The sequence below is a fragment of the Etheostoma cragini genome, chromosome 22 (assembly GCF_013103735.1).
Source record: "Etheostoma cragini isolate CJK2018 chromosome 22, CSU_Ecrag_1.0, whole genome shotgun sequence".
Taxonomy (NCBI): Eukaryota; Metazoa; Chordata; class Actinopteri; order Perciformes; family Percidae; genus Etheostoma; species Etheostoma cragini.
The window spans coordinates 6,010,977-6,027,654 of record NC_048428.1 but is presented as its reverse complement, the minus strand read 5'-3'; the positions used below and the strand labels follow the sequence as shown (position 1 = coordinate 6,027,654).

General features: G+C 39.2%; 1 protein-coding gene and 1 long non-coding RNA gene across 8 annotated transcripts in view; both read right to left on the bottom strand.

The window, feature by feature from the left end:
- Window positions 1-5,667: 5,667 nt before the first annotated feature.
- LOC117937747 lies at window positions 5,668-6,306 on the bottom strand. Its single transcript, XR_004655231.1, has 2 exons — window positions 6,241-6,306; window positions 5,668-6,201 (listed from the first exon to the last, which is right to left on the bottom strand). It is a non-coding gene; the product is annotated as an uncharacterized LOC117937747 (long non-coding RNA).
- Window positions 6,307-8,291: 1,985 nt separating this feature from the next.
- slc12a7b (solute carrier family 12 member 7b) overlaps window positions 8,292-16,678 on the bottom strand; it is an 82,493-nt gene continuing 74,106 nt past the window's right edge. For 5 of the 7 annotated variants that reach the window (XM_034861888.1, XM_034861891.1, XM_034861890.1 and 2 more), the window contains 4 exons: window positions 14,397-14,572; window positions 11,714-11,728; window positions 9,573-9,706; window positions 8,292-9,360 (listed from right to left, as the gene is read on the bottom strand). In XM_034861888.1, coding sequence (XP_034717779.1) covers window positions 9,269-9,360; window positions 9,573-9,706; window positions 11,714-11,728; window positions 14,397-14,572 — 417 coding nt within the window. In that variant the 3' untranslated portion in view covers window positions 8,292-9,268. The remainder of the gene's footprint in view (window positions 9,361-9,572; window positions 9,707-11,713; window positions 11,729-14,396; window positions 14,573-16,678) is intronic. The other 2 variants (XM_034861889.1, XM_034861892.1) reach the window with 1 other exon arrangement.

The window sequence follows — 16,678 nt, the reverse complement described above, 5'->3', positions numbered from 1 at the left end:
TCTTTATCAGCCGGCTCGCCGCTTTCTGTCCGCGGGACCCGGCTGCAGCGGCGCTACGAGGCTCCAAGCTGCTGTTGATGTTGCAGCTTTCTAAACAGCTCCGAGCTGTCAAGTTAGACACAGCAACAGGAAGCGCTACGTGGCAAGGCTTTTCAAAATAAAAGCGTAAGTGGCACGACTGAATTCAATGAGAATACACTGCATTTTTTTGCTTTAATTTGTAGCATTGTCTCTTTAATTATAACGATAGGACAGTTTAGATTGTGTTGGTTATCATTTGCCTGTTATCATTGTTATTCCTGTGCATATTTATGTATGATGTGTTTTGGTTATTCAGCATTGCCCTTGGCTTTTCAAACAATGTCAGTGAGCTACTTGTTTCTGTTATAATACTAATATTAAGAATAGTATTAATAATAAAAATGATAATAACTATTATTAGTTATAGTAGTAGTAGTATTGTTGTTGTTATTATTTTTATGAATACGAATTATTATTATTATTAGTGTTGTTGTTATTTATTTTATTATTATTAATAATTATTATTAGTAGTAGTATTGTTATTATTATTATTATTATTATTATTATAACAAATAAATTAGGCAACAAATGTTACACTTTTATTTTATTGACAACTTTGGACAATTTCCGGTCTTTTTCTATCTATCTTTGTATCGAATTACGTCGCTTTTACCGCGCTTACTCCCCAGTTTAACCCTTCGGCTGCTGGAGAGAAATAATAACAATCTCTCTTAATAAGAATAACTCTAATATTCCTTCACTATCAGAGGTGGAATGTTAGTAAGAACATTTAATCAAGTACTGTACTTAGATAGGTCTACAAATGTACAAAGGTACACGTACTTCACTTGAGTTTTTTCTTTTCATGCCCCTTTCTACTCCGCTACATTTCAGAGAGGAATATTTTACTTTTGTCTTCACTACATCCATCTGTCAGCTTTAGTTACTTTATAAATAAGGCTTTTGCACACAAAACAAATGTAGTTTATAAAATCAGATGTTTTGTTATAAATGGAACTAGCCAACAACGTAAGGGCCTACCAGTCCAGCTGTTTGATCAGACCAGTAAACACACAGCTGCTAGGATCCTTTACACTTTCTACAATGGGAGGACATTTCTGCATTGAGTACTTTTACTTTTAATACTTTGAGTACATCTTCCTGATAATACTTACATACCTTTACTAAAGTAACATTTTAATGCAGGACTATACTTCTTCCACCACTGCTTTTCATAAAAGTTCCGTTGAAGTTAAAGAGCACTTGTTTTGCTTTGTGTTTGTCTGTATCTCAGCATGTATGTTTTAACATCATAGTGTTGTGTTTATGTCCTTAAGGGAAAGTGACACCAGAGCCATTATTTAAAGGTGCTGTTTTAACATTAGCAGTGGTTCCAGAAGTCCAAATGAAACAGTTTGTCAGAATACAGTAATGAACTTCTTTGTAGAAATATAGGAAATATTGGCTAGGATAAAAGTACAGAATGTAATTCTGCTAAATAAAACATTACGTTATTATTAGTTTGACCTGTTTCTGTAATATTATTATCTAAATTATCTGAATACAATAAACATGTTCTCTGGGCTCAGTCTGCCACTTATTGCCAACTATTCCAGTGCTGGTTCCATGGTATAAGAATTTTGGATAGTCGTCGTGGAAACAATGATTGGTCATGTGACGAGGGCTGGGAAACCTTGGAAGCCCCCCTTCTAACACACATCATCTTCTTCTGTGTTCATAAAGCAGCCAGCACATACGCTGTGGTCTCACTCAAGACTCAGCAGGTGGTTTAGTACACACTGACCTGAAAATACTGCTACACATTGTTTTCTAATCTTTAAGTTGCATTGAATTCACACAAAACATCCAAATGACAGCCTGTTGACCTCTGCTGACCTATAGCTCAAGGACTTATCAACAACAGTTCAATAAATGGAAAAATAATGAGCGTCATAGCTGGAATCAATATGGGCACAAGCATACAACATGACAGTGAAGTGCACACGTCACGTGACTGTTATTTTTTGGCCATAGGGCCAAACACCAGGTCGCGCTGTCAACATCCAGCCTCTCCTATTGATCTGGTCAACAAAGAGCTGGACAAACAGTACTTTGGTTAAAGACAACCACAGGCTGCAAGAGGTGAAAGGTCAGCGAAGACCAAAGCTCAAGGGTGTTCTTGTCAGAGAATATTTGGCAGAATCTGTGACTGTGCATTTCTCTGCTTAAAATCCTGGCAGCTGAGCCTTATTGAACTCGGGATTATTTGGTAACAGGATTCAGGGGGTTGTTGCAATCAGCTATACATAACCTTCTCCTCACGTCACAGCAATATGACTTACAACGAGCCAGAGAGCAACTATAACCTTTCAAAAGAAGTCAATGCTTCTTCCTGCACCATACATAATACATGCAAAAATAGTAATGGGACTGGCCAGCTGATGTAATTGAAGGATGAACAACAACTTCTGTAAACATGAAAAGCATCATGTTCCAACACAGTGTCCCTCTTTTTTCCCTCTGTCACGCTCTAATTGAATCTGATGTTAGTTTGTTTGTGTGAGACGGATTGTGTCACCAGTCGGGGTCAGGCCTGTGGGCGCCGGATAGCTGATCAGCCAGTTGGATAGGAGGGGAGGAGCGGGCTGACACCTCCCACAGCAGAGGGGCTGCCCGATGACCTGACAGCCTGCTGTCAACAGAGAGGCTGTGAGCCGTCTAGTACAGGCCTGTGAACGCATCGCTGTGTTGACATGTGGTGCTATCTCTCTGGACGTTGTCTGATACAAAAAATGTGCCCATGCTTGATTTGGCTCAGAGACAAAATCTCTATATCGGTGTCAGGCATCAAGCGGCAGACTGAAGGTGGTTTAAAGGGAAGGGAAGGCTTCCCTCTGGTGGATAAAAGCTGATCCACCAACGTGACTGTGAGTCTGCACATTCACCACTGTCCAGATCCTTAACTTAAGTAAAAAGCACTAATACCACACTGTAAAAAATACCTTTTTTTGCATGTGACCCCTAAATCTAAGTTATATCTCCTTGTGACTACCTATCATATTTTGCATATCTATGTGAGCAGTGCAACTGAAGAGTTTCTTCTAAGATTGTTTCATATAACTCATTTTAGAGGTTTGAAAGGTTAAAACTAGTGTTTCACAAGAAAGAAGCAATGATTTGAGAAAAGTCCCATTTAAAAAAAAAGCATAATTTTGTGTATTGAAATCTGGGTTTTTCTGATTCATTTCGTGACCCCTTGTAGGGTCCTGATCCCCAGGTTGGAAACCTCTATGTATGAACAGTCTAATCTAAATGTGGCAATACGTTTGTCAGAAGTGGGATGGAGGGAAAAGCCCCCCCCCCCCCAGATAGATTTCACAAATCCTAAAAAATCTGCAAATCAGTCTAACCTATTCTATCTATCACTGGATTAATCTGCTACGCCCCCCCCCCCCCCCCATGTTTCAACGCAAATTAGTTTAAAGGTATATATATATAAAAAACGTGTATACGTAACGTCTTTGAAATGTCTCCTAACCCCGAATCTCTCGGAGCCCGTCAGGTCTGTGGTAACAGCAGGTTTATTCCTCATCTGCATTTATGACAAAGGACAATAGTGTAGAGAGAGATGTTCTACTGGCTATAAAACACATAAACGGATGGTTAAGTTCATAAAAACATGGAGAAATTACTTAAAGACACATAATATTCACCCAAATAAATCTAGCTAAACTTTTACGTACTTTTCAAATAAGTTAGCATTGTTTAGTCCACAGACATTCACAGACACATTACCTAAGGGTAAATCCTCTGTTGCTTTGAGATTACCCATAATCCCTGGTCATTACTAGCGTTCGCTGCAGGTACAACTTTACAACACCAAGTGGCACAGTAGTCCCATTTAGTAGGATTTAACCTGAACCTTTTTAACTATGTTGCACATAGACCAACGATATCCCTCTCAATCAAAATGTATGACCCACTAGAAGTCTGTGGGGGAGTCTGGGTCCTCAGAGACCCTGCCCCCTGCCTGGATTTTCTCTTTTCTTTCTATTTTGCTGTGTTCGGGATGTTTATGGGCGTCCGCAAAGAGCCCTTGGGCCTCATGTGGGTTTGTCACCCCCAGTCAACGATGGCGTGCAGGATGTGCAGGCTGTTCTCATTTCCATGCTGTTATACTGCCACATCGTGACCATTGGGAGACCTGCTGACATTTTAACTGGCCAAGCAGAGTTGGAGACAATGAATCAAATATTTTACTAAGCACCTCAATATGCAAAATGTTAAGACATTTGAAGCTATTACTCAAAGGGACATTGTGTTTTTTATGATGATGCGGTGATGGTAATTTCTTTTCTTTTTTTGTCAAGATCTTTTACAGCTTGTTTGTAAAGGGTACATAAAGGTTTTAGTGTAGTCCCACCTTCCTGGGACCAGCTTGTAGAACAATAAGATAAATGTGAGGAGATCAGTGAATGCAAAAACAATTTAGCTGCAGCTAGTGGATTGCAATGTTGGTCCATCACTTTGGCTTAGACTGGACTAGTAGTAGTGGGAACAAGGTTGGTTGGATTGCCATTTCATGGTGCTGGTTATTAGAATGAATCCTGATAACTGATCCTGATAGATATTGATCCCAATAAAATGGGAAATTATAGTGTTACAACAGGAAAATAAGTCACACAGCATAGCATAAATGAAATACTAGGACACAATATACATACAGTACATGAAATAATAATAGGATAAAATACAAGAACAAATGTTTGAATATAAGTAGGGAATACAAAAATGTGCAATGGTGAACCTTTTTTAGTTTATGACCTATAAAACTAATAAAATTACCATCAGTCTCAGCTGTACTTTGTGTTTAGTGATAGCTGGATAATGTTAGCATGCTAACATGCCAAACTATGATGATGTTGGCTAATGTTAGCATGCTAACATGCCAAATTAAGATGTTGGCTAATGTTAGCATGCTACATGCCAAACTAAGATGATGTTGGCTAATGTTAGCATGATAACATGCCAAACTAAAATGGTAAACAAAGTAAACTTACCTATTACACATCATTATGTTAACACTGACATTTTGAGCAGGTTAGCATTTAGCTTAAAACACAGAGTACAGCCACATGCTGCTAGCATGACTGTAGACAACAGTAAAAACAGTTCAAACACACTAAGTTAAACCACGTCTTGCATCACTGCAGCCTTGGTAAGGCCACTAGCACTTAATGGCTTAGCAATATAATGCGTTGTTTCTGCCCCCCATGTCGGCGCATTCACATGATACAAGCGCCCCCACCCCTCCTCCACACATTAGCTAGTAGCCAAGGAGGACACACAGGCACGGGAAAGGCGCCGGACAACACAATCTTATGAACATAGTCATACTGAGAAATCAGAGAGAGTGGTGTGGAGCGGATAGTCTTAATTAGGTTTGTAGCAACTTATCTGGCAATGGATGGAATGAAACGGACGCTCATTAATATAAAAAAAAGGTATGCACTAAAGCTTTAAAATCAAAATCAAACTAACAGAAACAGATTATTCATGATAAAACTGCCATGCTCCTCGAATAATGAGGTTTCCTTCAACCAGTGTGACTTGATTGTGAATCAGGACGCAGACACATTTTGGTTTATTTAAACGCTTTTAATAATTACTCAGAGGCACAAATACAATATACAGGGCTACTTTCCTCTATCCGTGTGCCCACAAGTGACTTCCTGTTCCAGCCTGTGAGGCCTGCCAGCTGAGGAAAAACAGCAGAAACACAAACAGCTTCACCTCACAACAGTGTGCACGGGGAACACAGCACACACACACAAACACACACATGCACGCACGCACGCACAGAATTCTGCCAGTCCTCTCACATCACAGAGGCTTTTTCCCCTTTCATGAATCCATATGTAACATCAGTTCTGAAAGGGAGATGTGATTGAACAAGTTTTTATTTCTTCAGCTGAGCCTCAGTGACACCTTGAGGTAGATAACGTTCTCCAGTCACCTCAAACATTACAGCTGAGAAGCACAAACTGACGAAAATTAGTGCTGTCAGTTAAACGTGTTATTAACGGCGTTAACGCAAACCAATTTGAACGGTGTCAATTGTTTTTATCATGAGATTAACGTTCTTTTTGGCCTAGCAAAGTTTGTAGTTTTTTTCGCATGCTGTTGCAACAACAAGCAACATTAGAAAAACTACAACACCCCACCGGATCTAGTTCAACCGGAAACCAAACAACAGGCACGCCGCACACACCCCGTTTGGGCTTGCGAGCCGACCAAAGAGTAATAACGTTACGTTTTGAGTGGATGGCGAGCGCGATACGCCAAAATGGACGCCAATAAGATTCTGGATGGAAAGTTAACCTAATAAAAAGTTACCAAATGTTCCATTGACCAGACCAAAGTGACCTGTGTGTTTGTCATTGTGTACTGAGCTATCACCGCAGCACTTCTGAAATACCACTTGGTGGCCACGTGCACAGCTGATGCGAGTTCTCCGCCCCCAAACGGTGTTACATTGTGTGAGGTTAGTTGCTCCAAGTGAGAATATTAGTGTGAAATAGAACACAACAGTAGTCTATATGTCAATGTTGTTTTCAATAAAAAAACATTTGCACAAAGCAAGCCGATCCACTTTTCCATGTTGAGAAGAGCATTAACATGAGAAAAACAAAAAGAATTTAAGGGACATTTAGAATAGATAAAAATGTGCAATTAATTGTGAGTCAACTATGACGTTAATGCGATTAATCGCGATTAAATATTTTAATCGTTTGACAGCACTACTGACAATCCTACTTACCTCCATAAACAATTGTTTTGGTTATTATTTAGCATCTTTTTCACGGTTTCATGTATTCTTTGTTTTCTTTAAGCACAGCTACTCAGCTCAGTCACCAAATTCAAGAACAAAGAAACTTCTTTAATAATTTATCTTTACAACTTTCAATGTTTCAAACTTATTAAAACTAGACAAGTTGATTTATACAGGACTAGGTTTTATCTTTGGTGGCTAAAAATATAAAACTGAACAAGAAATCTGAAATAGTTTGAACTTCATATAGTGAGAGTTATTTAAATCATTCATTTGTACCCTGGTTTCTTAATACTTTCAGTCCAGGGTTCCAGTCCTGTGTGTTATGCATGATGTGTTTCTGATGGATTGAAAATAAACACAAAAAACTTGACATTTGCTGCCATCTTCACACATACCGCCTCACTCTGTCTCCATCCGTAAAAATCACACTGAAAATTAACTACACAAAGTTACAGAGGATCAATTATAATGTAACAAATACCATATAGATCACAACTATATAGTGACACAGGCATACATGAAAAACGGAACAAAACACAATAAAACACTGATGTTGCATAACTGACAATCAGAAGTCCTCATTTCCCTGCAAAGAAGCGCAGGATAATACAACTTTCTGCTTTACAAAATACTGCACAGCTAATTTGAAAAAAAGAGACTGTGGAGCTACACGAGAAAGAGTTGAATTTGCTTTTGCTCTTCATTCTTAAACAAAATCTTTTTATAGCATTTAGCCTATGTTACATGGGTATAAATGCCCTGGGAGTTCCTTTGACTCAGTTAATACTTTGCTGAATTTTAAAAGAATGCAGACAGGGATGAGCTCTATCAAAAGATTAAAAAAATATTGTGCTTTTAATTTTTTTAAAGATTGTCAATGTAAAAAGCGGTGGCTTCTGCATGATACTCCCACAGTTTCTTTTTTTTGTTGTCATGTCATGTTTGGCACTTGTAAATCTACACATGCTCATTACAATTAATCTACTCAGTCTGGGACTCAAAGCCTAAAGAGTGTTGTTTGGTAAAACATTATAAAAACAACACAAGTATTAGATCGATAGATTATCAGTATCTCGCTCCGCCTACGTAAGAAGAACGTAGCGGTGTTTTGACCAGGGTCAAGTGTAGGCCATAGAACCAAGTGAGAGCACACAATGAATTAAATCCTAAACGATCGATAGTGCAAAGTCAACAGGGCTGTAACTACGCCGATAGGTGAAGAACTACACTAACTGACGTGTCCATTTGTGCTTTTACATTTAGCAATTTGCTAAATGCCAACAATAATTCTGAGGGCAAAATAAACATTTTATGTTCAAACCAATTAGCCAATTGACTATTTCATTAAGTTACTGCATGCTGTCAAACAGCTCTTGGGTTAAAAAACAAACAAAAAAACATCTATAGTTACTCTCAACTGAACACTACTTGAGTCACCATAAATATGTATAGATGTGCGTTTTATATGTTGTTCTATAAAGCTTACAAAGGGTCCTAGAATATTAACTATGGCTGTTTTTCCTAATCAAAGTGTCCTTTGAGGTTGGGAGATGTTCAAGATCACGTATTGGTACCGGACATCTAAAAATGCTCCCATCCACTTAACAGAAGGTGGTCCAACATGTGGTGCATGTTCAGCATCCTTCCGGACTCCCTGGCCTTCACTACAGCATCGATAAGGCAAACAACTACAGGACACTCCGACTACAAATGCTGCTTTAGGGACGACGTTGACGGCTCGGCAACCCCAAACAGGATGTTCTAGAAGCTTCTAAACAGACTGCCCGCCCTCTCGCTAGTTCAGGCTGAAGCAAGTTTCCTAATTATTTCAAATGAAAACATTTAGCACAAATGGTGATGCAGAACATACAGACCACCAAACTGTAATATTAAAAATCCAGTACGAGTTGTTATGTAACTTGTTCTGCCTGTGCATGCTTTGTTCTCAGGCCCAGTAAACCCCTCTGTGCACCGGACAACATAAAGACTTCGAGGTTCATATCATCAGCACGCACTTCTTTGCTTTTCTTTAAACAGTGAGTGCCAGTAGCATGACAACATCGACACAAGAGGGAAAGAACATGAACATGTAACAGGACATCATGTTTTTCAGAGTTAAACGAACAATATAAAGTGTCTCTATGCTCTATCTTCCACATGCAGGGCTGCTGTGAGCCAGCGTGGACACACACTGTGGCTGCTCTCTCAGCCAGTCAACCGATTCAACGCTGTTTCCATCATCCTGGGGTCCTTTAAACCATCTGTCAATCACAAGTGGTCCCGCCTTCAGACAATCCAGCCCTTCATAAAAACAAAAGAAATTAGGCTTCTTCCCCAAAAAATGCCTGGTGACCGGTATCCATGGCAGCAGCCCATGTGTGCAGGGTGGGGCGTGAGAGGTTTTGTTTTTTGTTAAGAGTAGATGGTGATGACTTCACGGCCGCCGCCTCGCACCAGGAGGACCCGGTTCAGACCCTCGAGGAGAACCTCAAGGAACTCCATGTCTGAGAAGAACGGTCAAGAAATAAAAACGTACAGAGAAGTTACAGTGAGCAGCACAATTTCATCCTGTACCACATCATATCCCTCCACCCCGGAAGCATTCCTACTGTCCTGCCTGCCCATCACTGTGAGCATTCCCTACATTGGGGGTGTCAAACTCATTTGATACAGCTTTTATAATAAAAGCATGTATTATAGCTGCTCTAAAGGATACAGTTTTCGTCTCCTCCCCTGTTCCTCGGTGGTCCGGGCATGTTGAGCAGAACCAGGTGAGCCCCCTGCGACTTGTTGACCACCACCTCGTTCATCTTGACAGCTGTGTGCATCCGGCGAACGTTGGACTGGTTCCTAGTTTTGACGAGAAGGTAACAGTGGGAAAGGAAAGCACTGAAGAACACTTTAAGGATTAAACTTAACACTAGATTTCATTAGACATAAGGTGAAAAACAGTGGAGACAGGCGTTTGCTGGGACTTCTTCAGGTCTTATGAGAAAGTGTACTGCTGTACTATAGCCTTCAGGGGTCCGTCAAAATGTGAAACTAGAGCTGCCTTCCTTTTTTATTTCCATACTACATACTGATTAGAAGGAGGGTTTGAGTATATAGTGTGTTCACAATAGAAAAGTGACAAAAGTCACTCTATTGTCAGTCAATGCGTTTTGGTGGTGGTGAAACGGCTCCAAAAACATCTTGGAATACTAAAAAATAACATTTATTGTATCATCTACTGTTAATACAGATATAAAAATATAAATATAAAGTAAACGATGATTGGTATGTAATACACATTGTACAGAAGTAGTGTTGATTTGGCACACAGCTTTTGACATGTCATAGTAGGAAAAGCACAGGCGATGCTAATAACATTAACTATGGCTCGGTTTTATTCAAGTGTCCCAGTAAGTCAGGACAGAGTGACAGTGCAGGAACCAAGAGTGTAACTTGTTTTCTTAGATAGTTGGGGAGGGATTCCCCAGCTATCCCTGGAGGGACACGTATGCATGTAAATCTAAAGGTGACAAATATCAGACAAAGTGACAAAAACCTACAGAAAGGGGACCAATACGTCAAAAAGGGTGCACAAAAAAACATTGAGCACACCCCCTCACCCATGTGTGCTCCTCTCTTTATACGTGTTGACTGCTGTATTTGTATTAATGTCATTTTAAAACTGTATGTGTGTCTGATGTACTTTATTATTATTAAGTTCTCAGGCCGCCATCGTAAATGAGAACCTGACTTGCATGGAAAAAAAGAGAATAAATGACCAGGACCCTGAAACTGAAGCTGTTAAATAGAATTCAGCCATGATTCATCATGCTGTTTACACCTGTGCCTTACCTACCGCGACATGTCAAAATGTCTTCTGTGACAATAGCCTATTGTGGCACTATGGCAGCTTTCCTGGAAAAGACAGGAGCTGTGCACTGGAAAAAAAATCATTTTAAAAAGCATAAACCTTTAAGCCAGCACATGATTATGCCTTCCTCTTTAACTGAATAATACCTTTATTTACCAAGCAGCTGGAAAACTCAGCGAGACCGAGCTCTGCTTCTCAGGAGTCTTACGTATTTGACGGAAAAACTAATCTAGCTAAATGTTTTTCTGACTTGCTTATGAATAAACACATCACCTACACACTGTGTACTTATAGAGAGAACCAGTATAACACATAACCACCTTTTAGTTAAGCATTCTGGATGTTAGCCAAAGACACAAATGAGATCACAAGGCACAGAGACTGAAGCGTATTAAATTCCAAATAAAGAGGCAGCATTTTAAGACAAAAAGGACATCACACCCTGCTATCAGTCATTTGGTGTTTATTATTGCTGAGTGTGTCATAGTCAGTGTCCATGCTGTAGTCTTTCAAATGAATTAAATCCTGTTAATAGTTACCACTGTCAAAAATAGCATCCCCCCTCTCCTGTCTCTTTAAATGTTGCCTCTTTATCCTCACCTTCACATTGTTAGAGCAAAAGCAGTAAAAGCACATGATGTCGACTGCCAGAAGCCACCTTACATTAGAGGAAAACTAATTCACAAAATTCTGCTTTCCATGCACTGAATGAGAAAAAAACGTTTTAGATTTTCATGTCAACACCAAATTAAAAATGTGTTTTTTTGTATTTGCTCATCACTTTAAAAAAAGGAAACTGGAAAGCACAAAGTTGCTCATGCAAACAAGCAATGTCTTCAACAGTACATGCAAATTAAATTAAGGACACACACACACACACACACACACACAGAGAAGTGCGAGCACGAGCTGGAGGGCATTGAACAAAGGAACAGTCACCACAGAAGCAGTACACACATACGGCCTAGAGGAAAAACAAATAAACTGAGACTTACAGACTCTCCCACTCTCTAGAAGGAGGAAAATGGGACAGAACAACAGAAACAGGCTTAGATGCTTCCTAGATGAGCTCTCCAGGTCCCTCCACCACACCACATGCTACCAACTGTCCCAAGCGGGTCGTTGTGACACCAAAGAGCGACCCATGAAACCCCCCAAAAAGTGACATGAAACCGTTTGATGTGTGTGGTAAGGCTTCATGAAAAAGTAGCCTCCTTTTCTTTCTGTCCTGTATTAAGCCTGTAACAAGTATTACATAATTGTCAATTTCGTTCTTTATATTTATTGCTGTTTCTTCGTTTAACCCCAATTAATTGCTAACATTAGCTAAGATCCTAAAGGGTATGACTGCTGATGGCAAATGTTGATTTTGTTTACAAGTGCCAAATTGTAATTGTATCAGTAATTATTGGTCGTAAAAAGGATTTATGATAATAAAGATTCTAAAGCTGGGTACTTGTGTTCTTACATTATCTGGGCCAAATAACAATGATTTAACCAAAAAATGTATCTGGGATTCCTTCAAAACTTCATTCTTTAATAAAACTAGTAAATAAATGAATTTCTTTTTTTATTTGACTGAATAAGACATTTATATTGTTAATTGCAATTATTTATGAGACAATTATTCGTACAGCAACATGTGGAATTGTTACTGCTCTAGTACTGTGAGATTCTACAATGTGTTTAATATGGCTAATTTAAATTTTACGCTTTATGAGCCAATATAAGTGGACTGGGACACCTGATGAAGTCCACACATTGTTAGTATGGACAGTATGGGATGAGAGGGCATGCACTAACACTGAAATGGCTGAAAGTGTACACACATGCACACCACGCCAAATGCAGCCTGATTGCACACGGCATGCAGTGAGTCCTCCCATTTCAGCCCGTCAGGCTCAGAAGCTCGGGCACCATCCTGAAGCACTGTCAGTCCTCAATGTGATGTGGTTTACTCTACATATTAGGGAAGTACTATGCACTGTGTATTTAAGGAAATGTTATACTTGTGTGTACGATTTCCTATCGATCGCAAAAAAACACAAGTAGGCGAGAAAAAAGACAATTAATTTGCACATCACATTTTGCAAGTAAACTCTTCTTTTGACTTGTGTTCTGTATGAAAAATACAAGTTTAAACGGGAAGAGTATTTAAAATTTAGGAAGGAAAATTTCATAAGATGTTTTCAATGTTAATTTGTTTGAATGTTTTGTTGTTTTTAAGGGGGCTTTCACCCCTGAAAGTCCAGACCATGGGTCATGTTTTTGTTCCATTGAAAAAGTTTGATCCGGTAAGTTTTGGTTTTGCACTGCAGTTATGCAAGCGCGCTAAAAATATATGTGTGACAAAACTAAGTCCTGTCGTCATCACATACATGCGGCGCTTCTCCCGTCAGTTGTAACTGAGATTGGTTTGTAGACGGCCTTCCCCGTCCTCTCGTATCCTCTCTTTTTTCAGAGTTCTTGGCGGCTCTTTTTGTTTTGTTGTGTTGAGAAGCAAGACACGGGAAATCTACTCTGTGTTTGAGGAGCTGCAGCATTTATTCAGAGAAAAACTAAAACATACACTGTACATTTACTACCACTTAACAAGTAAACTGTTGATTTTTTTCTCAGCTGTCTGCTCTGAGCACATTCACCGTCTCTCTCTCACGTCGACACTAAGCACTGAGCTATTCCCCGGTCTTATGATGCGATGGTGATAGCTTGCCAGAGCTTCCTGTATTTGGTCCAAAAGTCTGAACCATCCAAAAAATGCTTTGAAACTAGAAACAAACCAGACCATGGTTCAGCTTGATCCGGACCAAGACCACCTCTTTTGGTCGGACCAAATTTCAGCCGCTTGGTCCGGACTGTGGTCCGGGGGAGGTTTCACGGCTGGAATTGGATCAAACTGAAAAGTCCGAAAGTCTGGACCAAAAAAAAGTGCCTTTAAAGTTTTTGCACCCTTCTCTGGGTATAAATTTCAAGGTCATCTTAAATTAGACTACCTACCAACAATGACACAGTATAAAATTAGATTAAAGGACTATTTGAGTACTAAATGCACATGTGCCGTTACTGAGCGCTGCTGGTGATTATGTTGAGATGACGTTTAATTGCCAACTGTTTTCTGTTTTGTTTTTTGCTGTATATTTTATTATGGAACTATTATACTGCTGTCTTGGACTTCCTTGAAAAAGAGATTCTGGATCTCAATGGATTTATTTCCTGGTAAAATAAAGGTTAATACAAAAAAAACATTAAAAAAAGTAGGTGTGAAAGCCCTCTAAATTCAAATAAATGCAACATATTCACAAAAGACAATAAGTGATTGTGTTAAATTATCGTGATTTCAATATTGACCAAAATGATAATGTGATAAGGATTTTTTTAGCATCCCTACTTTATCATCCTTTTAATACTTACACGTACTAAATCTTTTGACATTTTAAACTTGTGAAACGGTATTCAAATGTTGCAAATGTCTCTCACAAGGCACATGCGATCCATGGACACCATCGTTTCACCACCAGCTTTACATTAGTTTTCAGTAACATACAGTAGACTTGACACTCTACTTAAAGTTACAGATCCACAAGGTGAAACTTTCCCTTTTCCTTCTTTTTAGCCCCCTAATCTATGAATGTACAGAGGTTGACTTTTGGGTGGTGTTTAAACTAACAATATACTTACGGTTTCATGTTGAACATGTCGCGTACAGCCACGTTGGCATTGCACTCCCGGTTCCGGTTCCGCTCTGTGAAGAGCTTGTCCTTGGTCCAGGTCATGTGAACCCGATCGGGCCCAGCGTCGGCCTTGTCATTTAAGGCCGCGTGAGACGCTGTGTTTCTGTCGTGGATGAGCTGGGCCTAGAGAGAAGGATGAGGAAATCAAGAATTAACCAGGAGACATTTTAGGGGAGATGACAGAATGGAAGAAGAAATAGAAAGGTGGTAACAAAACTACGGGATAGGATTAGGGCCACATGTGAAAAAATGAATTGAGTTCTGAGATTAAACTTTAAATAATTTGTTTTAAAACTTTAAAAAAAGTCTGAATTCTGAGATTAATTCTGAGATTAAACTCAGAACTCAAATAAATTTTTTTCACATGTGGCCCTAATCCTCTTCCGTACAAAACAATAGCAAGAACTCTAAGGAATGAAGTAATAAGGATAGCAAGGAGGGCGTCCAAGAGATTCACAGAAGGAATCCACAAAGGAATAAATGGACAGAAATAGGAGTAAGAAAAACAAAGAAGTGGATGAATGGTGCAAAAAAAGTTACAAATTGGCCAGTGAGAAAGAAAACCTAGGAACCTAGACCTAGGAAGAAGGGAAACCAACATGCAACCGACTATTTTTCTATAAGTTGATGCACGTTCGGTGAAACTATGCTAGAGAATAATGAGAATAAATACAAACCTGTTCAGCTGTTACAACAATTACAACACATATGGACCATAAAAGAACAAATATACATTGGACATTACAAGATAAAGTTTCTGTGGGCAGACTGAAGGCCACAGCTAAGGGTTGAAACACAACATGTATGGGTGGGTGACTGACAGGAACAGAGCAGTGGAGGTATGGGAATGATCCGGCTGGGAAGGTACTTAAGTAAGATACAAGTACCTCAACATTTGTACTTTTTCTACAGTACTAGAGTAAATGTGCTTAGTTACATTCCACCACTAAAGTAATGATGTATTCCAAGTGTTTAGAAAGGGATACAGGGCTTTCAAAGATTACTACACATGCTTAAATGTGTTACTCAAACAAATATTATTTATAAATATATAATATAATGTTTAAAGCCTAAAATTCAGGGATAGTGCAACGGTAATCCAGCACAGCAGTAGCATGGCAGATTAGGATTACCATACTGTACATCATTATTATATAACGTACAATTCACTACACTGGTCACAACTTTATTCTCTTCTGGTACTGTGCCTGTGTTACAGAGTACAAGGGATAACAATAAATGATGGTGTTATTATCTGTCATCATAAAAGATATGGATTATGGCCTTTGTCCTCCTTGGTACCAGTTCAGATTTGATAAAGGCATAATAAATCTTCATAGAAGGCAGGCAGTGCTCATAAAACAGGCTGACTATGAAAACATAGAGCTTACTTATTCAAATACTCAGTTTTCAATGTCTTCATTGTCCTTCAGTACATATAGAAGGGAGGCTATGTGCTAGTTTCTGGAACAGAAACCATTTCCGTTATGCTTGTGGACTACCAGCTGTGACTGTTACTGTACACTACATAGGTTACAGGTATGAGTGGCAGGAGGGTGGGAGATGAAAGGGGGTTAAGCTAACGTGCACAAAGAGAGTACAGTATTGTCAGGCTGTTTGGCTCAATCAACAACAGTAAACATGGGTTGGGTTAGGGTTCTGAGGCTAGAGCTGTAACAATTCCACATTTTACTGTACAATTAATGGTCTCAGAAATAGTTATTACCAATATAATTGTCTCTTATTGTACCTTAGCTAATGTTAGCAATTTATCGCGGTTAAACAAAGAAACAGCAATTATGTAAAAAAAATAAAAAAATGGACAATTAGACAATAATGTAATAATTGTTACAGGCCTATTTGAGACAATTCTGTCCACTCCTTCCTCTCACGTGGGAATGGGGGGGGGGGGATTATGGAGGTGTTGGGAGGTCGGGCTGCAGTTTCAAGGTGCAATGGGCTGGTGTTCACAAAGCAGTTCTTAGTGACTATACAGTAGGTAGGACTGCTGTTGAGCCAGTCTGGACTTTTTGGGGTTTGGGAATTTTTAATAGTCAGATGTACAAGATGGATGCTATCTGTAATCATGGAAAAGTTTGGAGGAAAATCACATTGAGTAAAAATATCATGTCAGTGTAAATTGCAATCCAAACAAATTTTGAACCATAGCAGTATTCCTACTCCTCCATCCTTCCTTTACCCTCTGTGGGTTAATTATGCTGTATACAT